The 16,100-nt window shown below is 38.2% G+C and overlaps 2 protein-coding genes across 3 annotated transcripts in view; both read right to left on the reverse strand.

Moving 5' to 3' along the window:
- The window catches only part of LOC107709983 (serine/threonine-protein kinase SIK2-like), a gene marked incomplete at its 3' end in the record, with an annotated part of 36,866 nt that extends 31,857 nt beyond the window's left edge, over positions 1 to 5,009 (reverse strand). The window contains exons 1-3 of the mRNA XM_016514655.1: positions 4,628 to 5,009; positions 3,007 to 3,123; positions 1,763 to 1,826 (exon numbers count right to left, since the gene is read on the reverse strand). Of these exons, the coding sequence (XP_016370141.1) occupies positions 1,763 to 1,826; positions 3,007 to 3,123; positions 4,628 to 4,765 (319 nt within the window). The remainder of the gene's footprint in view (positions 1 to 1,762; positions 1,827 to 3,006; positions 3,124 to 4,627) is intronic.
- Positions 5,010 to 6,972: 1,963 nt separating this feature from the next.
- LOC107709985 (layilin-like) overlaps positions 6,973 to 16,100 on the reverse strand; it is a 9,927-nt gene continuing 799 nt past the window's right edge. Inside the window, exons 2-8 of one of the 2 annotated variants that reach the window (XM_016514657.1) lie at positions 15,865 to 15,882; positions 14,862 to 15,159; positions 14,629 to 14,786; positions 14,094 to 14,138; positions 9,917 to 10,003; positions 7,593 to 7,695; positions 6,973 to 7,506 (exon numbers count right to left, since the gene is read on the reverse strand). In XM_016514657.1, coding sequence (XP_016370143.1) covers positions 7,155 to 7,506; positions 7,593 to 7,695; positions 9,917 to 10,003; positions 14,094 to 14,138; positions 14,629 to 14,786; positions 14,862 to 15,159; positions 15,865 to 15,882 — 1,061 coding nt within the window. In that variant the 3' untranslated portion in view covers positions 6,973 to 7,154. The remainder of the gene's footprint in view (positions 7,507 to 7,592; positions 7,696 to 9,916; positions 10,004 to 14,093; positions 14,139 to 14,628; positions 14,787 to 14,861; positions 15,160 to 15,864; positions 15,883 to 16,100) is intronic. The other variant, XM_016514658.1, reaches the window with a different exon arrangement.

A 16,100-nucleotide genomic window follows, 5' to 3' on the forward strand; every position in this document is an offset into this window, starting at 1 on the left:
TGTGGGGGCGTGTTAGAACGAGCCGTTTTAGGTAGGCGTGGCTGACTCTTAACTTTTATAAAGAATATCTCTTTGGATTTGAGACTTTAGTCTTTGCAACTTTACAGATCTTCTTTATGCACCAAGAGCTTGTAACACTCCAACGAGAAAGGAAAAATTGAAATCGCATCATATGACCCCTTTAAATAGTACTAAGTTGCACTGTTGTCACATGATCTTAGTATTTTTATCACATGGCCTCAGCATTTTATGTAAAATATCTTGTGGCAGTCTAAAAAGAAGATGGTAAATTTACTTTTGGAAGCTCAGTGCATTGCGGGATACAACAGTGGTTCTCAACACTGTTTTTTCCTAGGACATCAAGAGGCAATAGTACCAAATACAGTACCAAAAGTTTATTGCACAAAATTGTTTTTTTTATTTATTATGGTTTCATGCTCTCTAAGCCACTAATTCACCACACAAAACTCACTGTGCTTAGCACAAACACAATCCATGTTTATCTTTAATGCACCTCCATTTAATGCACTGCAGTCTGGATGGTAATTTCTTTGACTTTTGCATGTATTTTTAAAGGATGAGAGCATGATACACATGCTGATCATGTTTGATTGGATGCACATCCTTTAACGTCAACAACAATAGATATTGAAAACAGTTTCCCTATACTTGCAGTGAAAGTCAGATCATGTCTGTCTGTTGTTTTCAATATGCTTAAAGACGAACCATGTTCAGATTCATCAGTCCAAACATTTCTGAACATTTTCTGCATAAAACAGCAGAGTACCAAAGACAGATGTAACCAATCACAAACATGTAACAAATCCTGTCATCTTGCGAGTTTGGGCTTTTCATATCATTAAGCGTTTCTACCTATGGACACTTTATATTAGGTGATTAGGGAACACATATTCACTATTAACCCACAATAAACTCCTAATTTGCTGCATATTAATAGTTAGTAAGGTAGTTGTTAAGTTTAGGTATGGGGTAGGATTAAGGGATCTAAAATACAGTCATGCAGAATAAGGCATTAATATGTGCTTTATTAGTACTAATAAACAGCCAATATGCAATATGCATGCTAATAATCAACTTGTTAATAGTGAGAATTGGTCCTTTTACCGGTGTTTTTAACTACTATACTTAAGTCCCAAAAAAATATTGTTAGGTATAATTTTGTGTTGATGTTGAATTGCAAAACACTTTTGCTGCTATTTAGGTGGGATATAGTTAAGGTTAAGGAAAGGTTTGGTGGTATGGTATCTTGCTAGAGTTTATTGTTGTTTCTAAATCATGTTACTTGCTACTAAGTGTCTGTTAGAACAAAATACGGGAGTAGAAAAGACTGAATGCACATACAGTAAGCGTTTTGTGCAGCATGATATCTATTTTGTTGTTTTTGTTGTTGTTGCCTCATTAAAAAATGCGCATGCATTTAAAAGAAATGTCTTTTAATTTTACAGTATATATATATATATATATATATATATATATATATATACAAAGCAAAAACATCAGGTGACACCGCTAATCATCACAGCACAAAAAAATGCATGTGCTCAGCTCATCCATTAGGCTTTAAGTGAGTGAATCAGTGTATAGATGGATGAAATATGCAGAAATGTGGTATGACCAATGATCTCAATCCAGTGCATGCATGTATGCACTGCACACGCAATACTTAACAGCGCGGGGTGAGTATATGGATAAGAGTGAAATGAACTTTTGTTTGCACATGTATGGAAACGGATGCACTCACCAAATATCTCTCCATTCCTGGCATATTCTGTGACTAGATAGAGCATGTTTTTGGTCTCCATGACCTATTGAAAGAGAGGAAACCTAATTATTATTCATTGCATGATTATGGGAATGCAATTAATACCACAAATCGCAAAAACCACAAGAGCACAAGAGAATGACAGCATTTTCACCCGTCACAAGTGTTCACACTTGGCTTCAAGTGAGAAAACAATGCTACATCATTTTTTTGTGTGAGCCAAAGGAGAAGATGACAAGTGATTCACACTTAGTCAATAATATTATTTTAGAAGCACAGGTGTAAAATTTCACTAAGCTATTTTCTCTACGCTGCTGTCCTCTCTGAGCACGCTAACAAAAGTATCATAGCATAACCTTGTCTTTTGGACATGTACCATGGTATTGCCATCATACTCTGAAGTACACTAGAGTACCATATTATAATACTGTGGTACATGATAGTAGCAATGATTCAGTACAATGGTATACGCAACTATCAAACATTTTTAAAAAATGTATATACCTCACAATATAAAAATTCGAGCTTGAGACTTTACACTTACAATACAATACAATAACAATTAATACAATAAATATAATAATAAAAAGATATTAATTTTGTAAATTAAATAATTGTACTAATATTTATTGATTATTATCGTTATTTTATTATTTTGAATAATAATAATATTATTATTTTGGGCACAGCTACTTATTTTTTTTCAAACAAGTTAATAAGTGAACCAGTGAATAATAATAATAATAATAATAATATGTATTATGACGTTACTGTTAATTTTATATTTATTGTTATTATTTAAAAAAATATAGTAATAATTTTAACAGTTTTTTCCCCCCAGTTGACTTGCCAAAGGAACAGTGAGCAGTTTTTTGAAAGCTCTATGTATAATGTCTAATACCAGACAGACAGATCACAATATGAGCACTGCCTCTGGTAGAAGTCATAACCGGACTGCTGCTGATGCTGTATTTGTGTTGTGTAACAGCACAGGCAGCTGTTGATACTTTCAGCATCCAGGCCCAGAGTGACCTAAAAATCTTACATAACATAACAAGACTAACCCTATACAGCACCCAGATGAAACTCCTGGATTCAACAGTAGTCTCATGGGATAAATGCTAATACAGGTGACAAATCAAATTGGTTGCATGGGCAGCTGATGGATTATCACAAATTTATTATAAATACACACAATACGCACATTAATGATTATGATTTACCTGGTAAAGCTTTATGATGTGAGGATGGTCCAGCAACTTCATGATTTCCACTTCCCTGTAGATCTTCTCCAGGTTCACTGCATCTAGCTGGGTCTTGTCTATGATCTTAATAGCCACCTGCAATTCAGCAAAAATGTAATGTTAGTTGTACTGAGCTTTTGTTATTCATTATTTACAGTTAACAGAAAAATAAAGGAATTTATTTATCCACTGAGCTGCACTGCAATAATAAACAACAATACAATGAAACGGTAATAATTTACCTTTCTAAAAATCAAAAGACCACTTAGGCATATGCCATTTTTTATACAAGACTTTATAGTTGTAATAAAGTAAAAAAAAATCATTGCTCATAGACTGCTTCCTTTCTCACGTCTTACTTTACAGCACCTTTTATAATTATGCAACTGCAACTGGATATACAGCTGTTCCACTTTTGCCTCTAAGTGAGAAATGGTGGGAAGCTGCATAACTTGTTTGGTTTTATCTGAACTGATCTTGACTGCAGCTCTTAGTCACTCTGCAACTCAAGTTCAGAGAGTAAACTGGCCTTTTTCATAGCACAACAACAATGAAGGCTAATACTAATCCAAACGGATGACAGAGAAACAAAGGGCAGATCCAGCCAGTGCCTGTTATTTAAATAAAATACACATTACGCAATGCACAATTTAAGTACTTCATCTAGATAAACAACAATCTGAACGTGTAAAAAATGTTTCCACTTATAATTTGCCACTGTGTCCTAGATATCAAAGGTCAGTGTTGTTTGTTTTGTTTTGATCTAAGCAATTCATATAAAATTTGAAAACACATTTTCTGTGAAGAACATGTTTCTTTTTGATTTTTAAATTAAAATATAAGTCTTAAAAATGCTTAAATGTTTCATTTAAAAGTCTCATAAGTAGTTTGGTTAGTGAAGAAATAAAATGTTAAAATATTAATATTTTTAATAATCAAATTTCTGTATGGCAAGTCAAAGTCAGTATGGTGACACAAACATGAAGAAATCCATGTCATGTGACAAAAATCAGGGAATCCCCTTTAGAGCGTTTTTTCTTTTAAATTTCACAAAGTATTTTGACTTTTTTTAGTGCAACTCACATTTTCAAAGTCAAATAGAGTAACCCCAAGAAATCATAATAAAATAATAAAAAATCATTTTATATGTATATATTACATATTATATATGAACTAAAACAATTTACTTGCACACTGAGTATTTTTTTTATAGTTTTATATTTTATTTTATTATTTTTAGTTGATAGTTACACCACGTGACATAGTAAAAGTCATTACATCTTTTCTTTGTGCAAAACTGTATAAACGCTTTTTAAAAATGTATGAAATAACCGTGAGTACAAATATAACATTACGATATCAGAACTTAGCACGTGTGTTTTAAACTGCATTTTAAAGATGATTCTATTTTTCATCTCGCAGATCACATTTGTCACAGACTCAAATACAACTTCCAAATATTTAGGCTTAACATTTTCTATAGATAGGCTATTCTCCTTCAATGATAAAAGTGAAAGTTTAAGTTTTGTTGATTGCACAAACGCATGTAAATTGAAAACACTAGTGTGTGAGTGAACGTGTGTGTGAGTGTGTTACTCACCTCAGATTTCGTGATACGATGTTTCGCCAGCTTCACAACTGCAAAATTGCCTTTTCCCAGCGTGCGCTCAATATCATAAAATCCCACGCGAACCGGAGCCCGCTGCGACGGCTTTTGGTCCTGGGCTGCCATGACCATAGTTTTCTAGTGAACTACTGGATAAAGAGGTGTGTGGATGATTTGGCCACCTTCACCTGCTCATACAAAGCAATTCAAGTGGCAGGTATGATGTTGTTTCTAATGCCAAAGCTAAAATGCAAATGGGGCATATGGGTGCCAAGGGCTCCTGCACATGTCTTCGTTTCCAGATAAGGGCTCTAACATGACTGAAATGAGAGCGCATTCCGCTCTGATGCTCGGCATGAGGAATGATGTTCTGGCTCTCGAGCTCGACATGCATTGACGTCAGTGCTGAAGGGATTTTATAAAGGGGCGGATCTCACAAAGCGGCTTCAACGTCCGCGATGCGACCAGCATGTCACCAAGACAACCCTATCCACTGCGTACGTCAATCAGTGGCTATTGCAATCTCTACAAACACTTTCAACTCCGTTGCTTACATCTGACCTTCGAAAACCCAAATGCATTTCATTGTTTAGAATCACTGAAAAGATCCTGCACGCGACACCATACCACAAGTAAATACAAGTACGGATTTTTATGAATTTGTGCTGCATGCATTTTTCTTAGACGACTGATTTTACTTAACGCGTGAAAAAAGAAAAGAAAGAAAGAAAGAAAAGAAGAAAACAGGCATAGATAGCGGGAGCTCCGTGCTTGAAGTGCAGCTGACATCATTGCATTGCTTCATATTTTGAATTTATTTATTTATTTGTTTTTTTGTGTGTTTATTTAACACCGCAGTGTGGAAAAGGAACCCTAAAAACATAACAAAAACAACGACGATAATAATAATAATAACAATACTACATGTTATTATTATCCACTATTGTTGTTTTATATTTTTGTGACTTTAGTGTCTAAAACGCTGACAAGTAATGTATGTCAATGCACATATGCATATAAAGATAATATTGTGTCTATTATGCATACCAAATGGCTTTGCAGTATTTTAGAATAACAACTTTGATTACACATGAAATATTGCTATTTGGAGTGAAAATATTCTAGAATTTCTTTTTAATTTAAAATATACATTTTTCAAATAAATAAAATATGTTTTAAAATGCATATAATGTTGTATTTTATTAACATATATTTGTACATTTATTTAAACATCTAGATCTGCACATCTACGCTCACAGGGCTCTGAGCATGTTGTCAGTGAGCGACCCCTGGTGTCAAAAACGCTTACTGCTGTTTTTAACCACACATGTACAGTACATAACTATAGATGGTGATGCCGAAATATGGAAGTAAAAATGTTTAGTTTCAACTTCATTCATTTGTTTTTTTGTTTGTTTATTAAGGCTTCACATCACTGCATTCACATTCCGATATTTGCATATAAGAAACTTGAAGGATGTTTGATCATTCATTATTTCACAGGAAAAGACAGTCTGCAAGAGATTGTCACAGTGTAATTACTGAGCCCCATACAGCACATCCAGTAAAAGCAGCATAACAGGGTCATGCAAACCAACTATGAGGGCAAACAAGCGATCTCATATCCGAGCATCTCATTCTGATTTGTTGAGCAGCTTGTTTGTAATATTGTACCACCTTTGAGTGTCTATCCTCCAGAATTTGGCTTTAAGATGCATTAAAAACTCCTAAGTATTACTGCATTACTGTTATAGATATTTTATGTGTCATAGGAGCCTATAAAAACTAAAATCATAATATAAATAATAAAAAAAAAAGAAATGGGCAAATTACATCTGATAATCATATGGGACCCGTAAACTTCAGATGTTGTTGCACTGAAAGTCTGACTGAATTAATGGTAGATCTGCAGAAATCTGGGTATTGGTTTCTCTAATCAGGGTTATAATAGTTTGAAAATAAAATTCAAACCATACAATTGTAGCCTACTTACTTTAAAGTAATCACTAAGTGAAACAAAATGTTTAAAAAACTTTACATTTAAATCTGTTTTAGCTTATGTTATTTCAGCCAAAGCAACAATTATCATTTTCGTTTAGTTTTAGTAGCTTATTAAAAAAAACTAAAACTAAAACTAAAGCTGAAACTATAAATTAAAACGTATAAACTGTATTGAAAAAACCCTAACTAATAATAATAAAAAATGCTAAAACTTTAAATAAAAATTACAACGAAATGGAACATATAAATAGAAATCGAATTCCTAATATTAACAAAAACTATATTAACAAAAACACAAACTAATGGTTTATGAATGATACTAAAATAACACACGCTCTCATTCATTCAATACAGTACAGGGTACACACATCCAGGCCTCTTTTGAGCTCTAGCGTCCTCCTGATTTGATAACCTATACTGAAATAGATAATATTGGATATCTGGCACCAAGGAAATACTCGGGTAAGACATCATTTTTACAGGAGAATATGCAGTTAAATGCTAATGTTCACCTTTCATATCAGTAGCCATATAATTCATCCATCCATCCCTGGTCTCTGTAATATCTCCCACTTCCACGGCCTTGCAGTGTGTCATACAAATCGTTGGTCACAAAGCCGCTTTCAGTGCTGGTCAGTGTCACAAAACCACTTTCAGTGTCCCGGCCTGCCAAGTTGTCGTAATCTCCAGGTGGAGTGTCTGGAGAAGAACCCAGGAAGGAAGTGTTCTTGATGTCAGGCCGCGTGCCGGCCAGGTCTGATTCATGCTGCCTTCGGATGACGTTATAGACGTCAGGGCTTGGGCTGTTGCATCTTTCTCCAGCGGCCCAGTATCCTGGCTCCTTTGGAGGGGTCTCAGTCTGTTGTTTCTTCCTGCATGCATAAATGATGTTGTATGCCATCAAACTGATCATATTTAAAATGCTTCTGATCAGAAAGAGAGCAGTCAAACAACGCACCTCTTTGTGAACAGCTTAAAGCAGAAAACACTCGTCGCCACAATCAACAGCAGCAGAAGTGGGATGGTTGGCAGCACAATGTAAGCAATATTAAGAACGTTGTCTGAAAGACACGCAACAGGACATTGGTTAGTGTGATCAATAAAGTCTTTATTTACACTTCTTTTCCAAGTTTGGGGTTGGTAAGATTTTTTCATATTTTTGAAAGAAGTATCTAATGCTCACCCAGGCTGCAGTAATATTGTGGAATTTTTACAATATAAAATGATTGTTTCCATTGTAATATATTTTCAGCAGCCATTATTCCAAACTTCAGAAATCATTTTTTTTTTTTTTAGATTTTACTTTAAAATACACCAGGGCCCGTATACCTGAAAAATCTTAGTGCTAAGAGTTGCTCCTAGTAACAAAATTCTAAGAAAATTCTTAGAAATGTGGGTGTTTCCTCTTAAAATTAAAAAAAGAAAAAAGTAATTCAGAAAGCATCTTAACCCTTAAAGGAGGTCTTAAGGTCCAAAATTGTTAGGAGTACGGACAAGGACTTTTAAGAGGCTTAAGAGTTTCTTTAGCAGTGGAGAAAATGGACAAAACATGAAGAGGGAGAAGAAATGTGTTGCACACAATGCTTGACAGTGAGTTAATAAGACGCTACACATTAGATGGTGCAGGGATCATGTTTGTGACCGATCTTATTAGAGACACGCTAACATCTCCGACACCGCACAGAAATGGAAGTAATCACTATATTAACTACATTAACATATTTGGCAACTGGAAAAATACAACTATGCAGCAGTGATGATTTGGGTCTGTCACAACCTTCTATAAGCAAAGTGATCACACAAACAATTACAGCACTTTCAGAACCTTATTGTGTCGCTGTTCATTTCCTATCAAATACGTTAAGTATTACATTAACAGCATGGTAAATAAAAAAATAAAGAATATATATACATATATAATGTGTGTGTGTGTGAGAGTACGGTAAAATAGGAAAAATTATGCCTGTAATTTTCAAAGTGAAGGCTTATAATAGACCCTACACTTAAAAGCACTCTTTTATTTCCTTCTTGGACAACCAACCAATCACAGTCTTCAAAAGACTGTGTCATATAGCTAGCAACGGGGTCAGCCCCACCTCCACACTAAGATGAAAGTTTTTGTCTTTTCCTCACTCAGAGTTGCTCTCAGATGGGTCCTGAATTGCTCTTAAGCTAAGACTCCTACGTAGAAATTTTTAAGCTAAATTAGGAGCTTTCTTAGAGGAATCTTAGTTCTGTCAGGACCACTATCGTCAATATAACTTACGATTAGCATACATTTTAGGTCGGGGGAATGGTTCTGCTCTGGGCAAACACTCCCTGCCCATCCACGCAGCCTAGCATGGATTGGAGCAGGGAGAGCAGAATACCCCCACTAGGGTAACAGAACAGAACCAACATCAATGATAAATGTAGCAGATACCATTAATGTTCTACGTGATTATTTTAACAACATGATTCAGTGGTCTGACTCAATGATATATTCACTGCCAAGTCCTGACTGGACGAGAGGAGGAGCTGGGGATGGAGGTGGGTGATTAGTTCCTGAGCGTAGCGATAGCTGCTGAATAATGACTGAAGGGACCTTATTTTATGAATTATGATTGGTGTCGTGATCCTATAGGTAGACGTGGACCAGCTGAGTGTTAGCTGATGCGAGCTTGACTAACATGGCCTGCCAGAACTATTGCTACGCTCCATAAGAATACGGGCCCAGGTATTCGGTTAAGTTTTAAGTCAACACAGTATACCGTAAACAAAGTTGTAAATAAAACTCCAATAAGTTTATTGGAGTAAATTTTATATACTACTTCTACTTAAATATTTCATGTTTCATTCATTGTTCCACACCATTTTTTTTCAATGTACAATGGGGTCCAAACTTCTGAGACCACAATGTCTAATTCTATTTCAATAGATCTTATTGCAAATTATACCATCAGCATAATCATTTGAATGAAAACTTGCATCATGATTCAAGATGATTTAAAGAGCAGCTTGTGCTTCAGTGGAAGCAGGAACATCTGATCGGGTCTACAGAGAGTCACATGACCAATGATACAAGTTTTACTTCATTAGTGACGCAGAAATAGTTCAGAAGCTGAAATATTTGCCTTTTATTTGCGTCATAATTCTTTAAAAATCGTAAAATTAGGTTTACTCCAGGTATTTCAGGTTTGAATTAAAAAAAAAAAAATCTCAGATTTTAGAACCCATTGTATTGTGTTAACAGGTATTCATGTCATGACAGTCTTCAACCCTGTCTGTGAGAACAAGACTCACCTGGAGGTTCAGATACGACCACCCTCATGCCATCATCCTTGTCTGTGACAGAAGGGTTTTGGGGTATTCTGGGTGTCGGAAGAGCACCTGTAATGTATGTGATATAGGTTCTATGGTATTATCTAATGTAAGACATCAATATAGCAGCATAACAAACAGAAAAAAAGTATAAAAACAAACAAACACATATAAATAAACCAATAAATGCAGACTTTCCCATATTCACACAAAATGGCACAATAAAATGAATCCATCCAACATTAGGCCAGTGGTCCTCAACCTTCTTGACTCAAAGGGTCTCCTTTGTTCAAGAAAATATTTGAAGGTCCTTCCATCTACACACTATAGTACTTCTGTTTTTTCTTTGTAAGTACAATTATGTTAATTAGACAACATTTAAATAATTTTAAGACTTTAAGGGATAGTTCATGAAAAAGAAAAAAATTCTGTCATCATTTACCCATCCTCAAGTTGTTCCAAACTTGTATAACCAAACAGTTGACCATAGCCATTGACTTCTATAGTATTTTTTCATACTAAGTAATTGGCTACCGTCAACTGTTTGGTTACCAACATTCTTCAGAATATCTTTGTTTGCTCAACATAAGATAGAAACTCATACATGTTTGAAACGACGTAAGGGTGAGTAAATAATGACAATTTTCATTTTTGGGTGAACTATCCCATTAAGGCCCTCTCACAGGAAGAATGATGAATACATATACAGTGGGTACGGAAAGTATTCAGACCCCCTTAAATTTTTCACTCTTTGTTATATTGCAGCCATTTGCTAAAATCATTTAAGTTAATTTTTTTTCCTCATTAATGTACACACAGCACCCCATATTGACAGAAAAACACAGAATTGTTGACATTTTTGCAGATTTATTAAAAAAGAAAAACTGAGTGCGACAGCATGATGGCTGCTGCTCCCAACTTTCCTTGGCGAGGTCCAACATCCATCGAGGTCGCCGCCCATAGAGGAGCTTGAAAGGTGAGAACCCTGTGGAGCTCTGTGGGACTTCTCGAATAGAAAACAAGACATACGGTAACAATTGATCCCAATTTTTCCCATCAATGTCAATGACTTTCCTAAGCATTTGTTTAAGAGTTTTGTTAAATCTCTCGACAAGCCCATCAGTCTGGGGGTGGTATATGGAGGTTTTGAGTTGTTTCACCTTCAGTTGTCGGCAGGTCTCTTTCATCACAGTAGACATGAAGCATGAGCCTTGGTCCGTAAGGATCTCCTCGGCTATCCCCACCCAGCTAAAGAGCTGTACCAGTTCTCTTGCCACAGCCTTGGAGGTGGCCGACCGGAGTGGTATTGCCTCTGGAAAGCGGGTGGCATAATCGAGGATGACCAGAAGGTATCTATGTCCCCGGCTGGACTTTGGCAGGGGCCCCACAATATCAAGTGCAATCCTGCTGAAAGGGGTTTCAATTATAGGCAGGGGAATAAGTGGATTCCGATATGTTACCTTTGGGTTATGAAGCTGACACACAGAACAGTGCCGACAATAGTCTTCGACTGCCTTCTTGATGCCAGGCCAATAGAACCGTGTGAGGATGCGCTCATAGGTCTTCTCAGACCCCAGGTGGCCTCCCAACAGGTGAGTGTGTGCCAAGTACAACACCTTGGAAGTATATGCTTTGGGGACCAACAACTGTTCACAAATTTCCCCTCTTCGCTGATCCACTCTATACAACAATTTATTCTTTATCATGAAATGTGGATACGTCAGTCTACTCACCCCCTCTTGTAGTTGGCCCTCAATCATTTGTGCACTCCTCCACGCCTGGGTCAATATGGGATCTTGCAGCTGGGCAGTGCCGAACCGTCCAAACCTTCCCCCCTGGGGGGTCTCTGCTGGGGGAAATTCAGAGAACACTTCGTGGGATTCTATGTCTTTGAGTACCTGCGCTCCTCCCAGGCCCTCTGGGGCAGTTGCTGTGGAGTCGGAACGTTCTTCCTCACCTCTATCCTCCTCTGGGCTGGAGGCTTCTGCCGCAGTAGTCTCTTCAGGGGTTGGCGTAGGGTGGTGTTTGGACAAACGGCGCCTTCGGGGTTGGGGAGGTCTCTTCCCTTTTGCAGCTCGGTCTGTCCAGTAGGCAGCAAAGGCCGGGCAGTCTCTGCCAACCAGGACCGGGACGGGCAAGCACCCCACGACCCCTGCTCGTACTTGGAACTGGCCCCGAGGGGTAACCATGCTTACTTCAGCAGTGGGGTAGTTCCTAGTGTCCCCATGAATACAGGACACAGAAATCTCTCTACCCATTACCGGCCCTGCAAACTCTGGCCGGACTAGGGTCACCATGCTTCCAGAGTCGACAAGGGCTTCGGTGTCTCTGCCTCCAATCTTGACAGGGAACCTAGGGGCAGCTGCCCCCTCATGGGCCCAACAGGTGGTGAGAAAATGGCACTGGAGTCTTGAAAAGTCAGTGGCACTCACCGTGGGCATGAGTTCCTCTCTGCCTGGGCAATCCCGGGCGAAGTGTCCTTCTCTTCCACATGTAAAACATCGGAACGCACCAAGATTCCGCAGAGGCCTCTCCTCCTTCCAATTTCCTTGAGCTTTCAAAGCTCTTGCCGGAGTCACCTCGAGGTGTTTCTTAGGGGTCTCTCGGTCTTGTTTTGGTTTCCAGGAGGTGGCTTTGCTTTCTTCCGGCTTCAGCAAGCTCACGGTCACCTGGTGATTTTCCAGGAGGGCAATTAGTGCCTCTATGTTCTGCGGTCCCTGTTGAGCCACATATTTCTTGGCATCTGCCGGCAGGCCGCGTATGCAATGGTCGATCACCACCCTTTCTACTGAAGATGGCCCGTCTCCTTCTTCTAGCCAGCTCCTCACCATCCGAGTCAACGTGGTTACCTGTGCCCGTGCTGGAAGGGTCATCGGGTATCCCCAGCTATGAACTCGCTGAGCCTTAGCAGGTAGGCTGAACCCATATTGGGCGAGAATCGCTCTTTTGACCATCTCATAACTGGCTGCCTCATGGACGGTGAGATCCCGGCAGGCCTTCTGTGCCTCCCCGGTCAGGAAAGGGAGTATTACATTAGCCCTGGGCCATCTCTCTCGCTGAGCCGTTCTCTCAAAGAGGTCGAAGTAGGCTTCAACATTGTCATCTTTAGTCATCTTAGTCAAATAATCTTGAGGCCTCCTTCCCTGGGCCTCTGTCCTTCGACAGAGTTCGGAGACTGCTGCGTTCAGGGTGGTTTGGGCCTGCAGAATGGCAGTCAGGGCCTCCTCCATTTTCTTGTTGTTTCTTGTCCGCCTAGTGCAAGGTCTGAATCACAAGCGAGGCTTCACCATGCCAGCATTCTCCACCATATGTAAGCCCTTGAACACAAGATTTGGTAAGATTAGCTCAAGTTGTCCACATAGATAATGCACCAGGCAGGTCACACAGGTTTGTTTTTGTGAAAAGTGGGGACATCCCATAGGCGTAATGGTTTTTATACTGTACAAACTGTATGCGCTATTGCCCTACACTAACCGTACCCCTAAACCTACCCCTCACAGGAAACTTTGTGCTATTTCAGATAGCACAAACTCCATTCAGATTTCAGATTTCACTCCATTACACTCCATTCTGTGTGATTTATATGTGTTTTGAAGTGGGGACATGGGGTAATGTCCTGAAAAGTCACCTTCTCCTTGTAATACCTATGTTATACCCTTGTCATTATACAAATTGATGTCCGTGGGTTCAATTCCAGGCCGTGGGTTCAATTCCCAGGGAACACACATACTGGTAAAAAATGTGTAGCCTGAATACACTGTAAGTCGCTTTGGATAAAAGTGCCTGCTAAATCCGTACATTATATATATATAAATAATATATATATTCAACAGCTGGAAAAAAAATTTTTTTTAAAGTGACAATAAACAATATCGTTACTCTGTGTCGTTAAAGCTAATGTGGACATCCCTATTCTCATAGAATTAGAACAATTATTAAAACTTTATAATTGTAGTATTAGTTATAGTCCTTGGTGTGCACAAGCCTTTTTTGGGGCCCACTGGAAATTTGCTGAGGCCCCCTACTGGTTGAACACTGCAATAGTTATGCTTATATAAAAAAATTGTTTTAACAAAATCATTTGTACTAATTATGCAGAGGTACTATATTAATATACAAATTAATTAGTTTTCTCAAGCACAATATCCCTATAGCTTACCTTCAAATGTTCTATTTTCTGCAGGAACGGGTGCTGGAGGATTATCTGAAACATCACATGAAGACCATGTTACCATATACTAAACAGTTCTTAATGTTCTAGGTAGCTCTAATCAAATATTGCAACTAATAGCACTGAAAATAATACTACAAATATTAACTTTTAAATAATTTTCTACATTTTCTGAAGAAAATGTGAATGGTAAATGAGCACCCCTCAAATCTCTATAATATTCTGCTCTCCAGATATGTGGTCTTGTCTGGAATGTAAGTGAATGGGATTTTTACACTTTTTTTTTCATTGTGAACCAGATGGAAATCATAAGCCTAATTGCTTCGAAAAATAATAGCATGCTTCTCTTAACAACGCTGCACTATTTGAATGTGTCATTCAGGTCTGTAAAAACAGTGTGGGATGTGTTACAGTATGCTGAAGCTTAATGCTTAGTGTTGGGTGTTTGTTCAAATCAGTGAGCTATAACATTTGTAATCTTAATTGAGTAAGAAATCAACTGAATAAAACACACCTTCCCAACCTTTGATGTACTTGCAGATAAAGTTGTTTTTGGTTTCACAATTGTCATCATTCCACTGGAACATGTAAGGTCCAGCCTGACCTGGAGGAGCAGAGGGCTGATGGTACATCACTACACACACCTCAAATCCACAAGAAGGCTCATCCCAGTGCCAGTTCCTGTCACACACACACACAAAACCATGAGCAAAAGCACCTACAAAGGAAATGTGTCTAATGTGGCTCTCGTCACACCTGAAGGTTGCTCGGCTTCCATCCAGCCAGTAGTATTGAGAAGGACAGTCTCCGTTTATCTCCTCATAGCCTTGATCCCTACGGAGCCCGATCCAGAAGTCTCCGTCTGATGCTTTCAGTTCATGGATGAAGTTCTCTATCAGTGTCTGCTCAGTCTTAGACTCAATACTGAGAAGGTCTCCACCATCACTCCTGCAGGCTCGACTCGCATCTTCAAAGTTGAGTTTACGCCGAGTGTCTTGAAAATAGGCGATTTTATAGCAGGGCTTCTCAGTGCCACGCTTGCATATTTGCTGGCCTTGAGAGACACATTATAGATGTTAGGAAAGACAATGGAATGTAAAATTATTCAAGTCTTTCAATTCATCTTGTGTATTTTTATTTAGCACGCTTAAACACGGTTTATTTAGAACAAACAAACAATGTGTTCCTTTCCCCTGATCATATGTACTCAGAAAGTACATACAATACACTAATCTGAACCTCAGCTTACAAGAGAGTTTGTTATAAAACATTTACAATAAAGAAAAACAAAGCACATTTTGAAGCACTGAAAAGTGATTCTGTACTCATTGAGTGACTGTAAGTGCACTGTCAGTACAAAATGTCAGCTATTGTAAATGGAAAATCACAATTTCTTCATGCACAAAGTATACATTTGATTATTTTTCTAAAGCATGGGTTTTTCAGACAATCCGCAAATCCAGGGACTCACAATAGGCTATAAAAAAGCGTTTTCCTTTTTAAAGAATATCAATAACGTTGTGTAGCGAATAACAGATCACTACTTGATGTTCAGTTGATTGAAAACGTGGCCAGGGTGTTCAAAGTAGGCTACCTTTTTCCTGAAAGTGTAAATATTTAAAGATAAAATGAAATGCAATTATGATTATGATTACATTTCGCTCTATGGATGGCATATAAATATATAGACATGGGATGCGACTGAGCTGTCATTTCATTTAGAGAAAGCCATTAGTGTCTGCGGCAGAACATAGCCTACCTCTGGGCTCGTAAATGTCTGCACCACAGGGAGGATGGACAACACATTGGGTTTACAAGTGGTGAAGAGAGAAAACAGACACTCTTAAAGCATGATCTAAACAAGTCACTTCCTATATTCAAGCATCTTATTAAAATTAATTAAACAGGAAACGATTGAGTCGGTTAGCTAAGTGAGTGGGGGAACCTCGGTTAGCTAAGTGAGTGGGGGAACCCCCGGGGAACCCCCCCCCCCCC

The sequence above is a fragment of the Sinocyclocheilus rhinocerous genome, unplaced genomic scaffold (genome assembly GCF_001515625.1).
Source record: "Sinocyclocheilus rhinocerous isolate Xijiao unplaced genomic scaffold, SAMN03320098_v1.1 scaffold4403, whole genome shotgun sequence".
In the NCBI taxonomy this organism is placed as follows: domain Eukaryota; kingdom Metazoa; phylum Chordata; class Actinopteri; order Cypriniformes; family Cyprinidae; genus Sinocyclocheilus; species Sinocyclocheilus rhinocerous.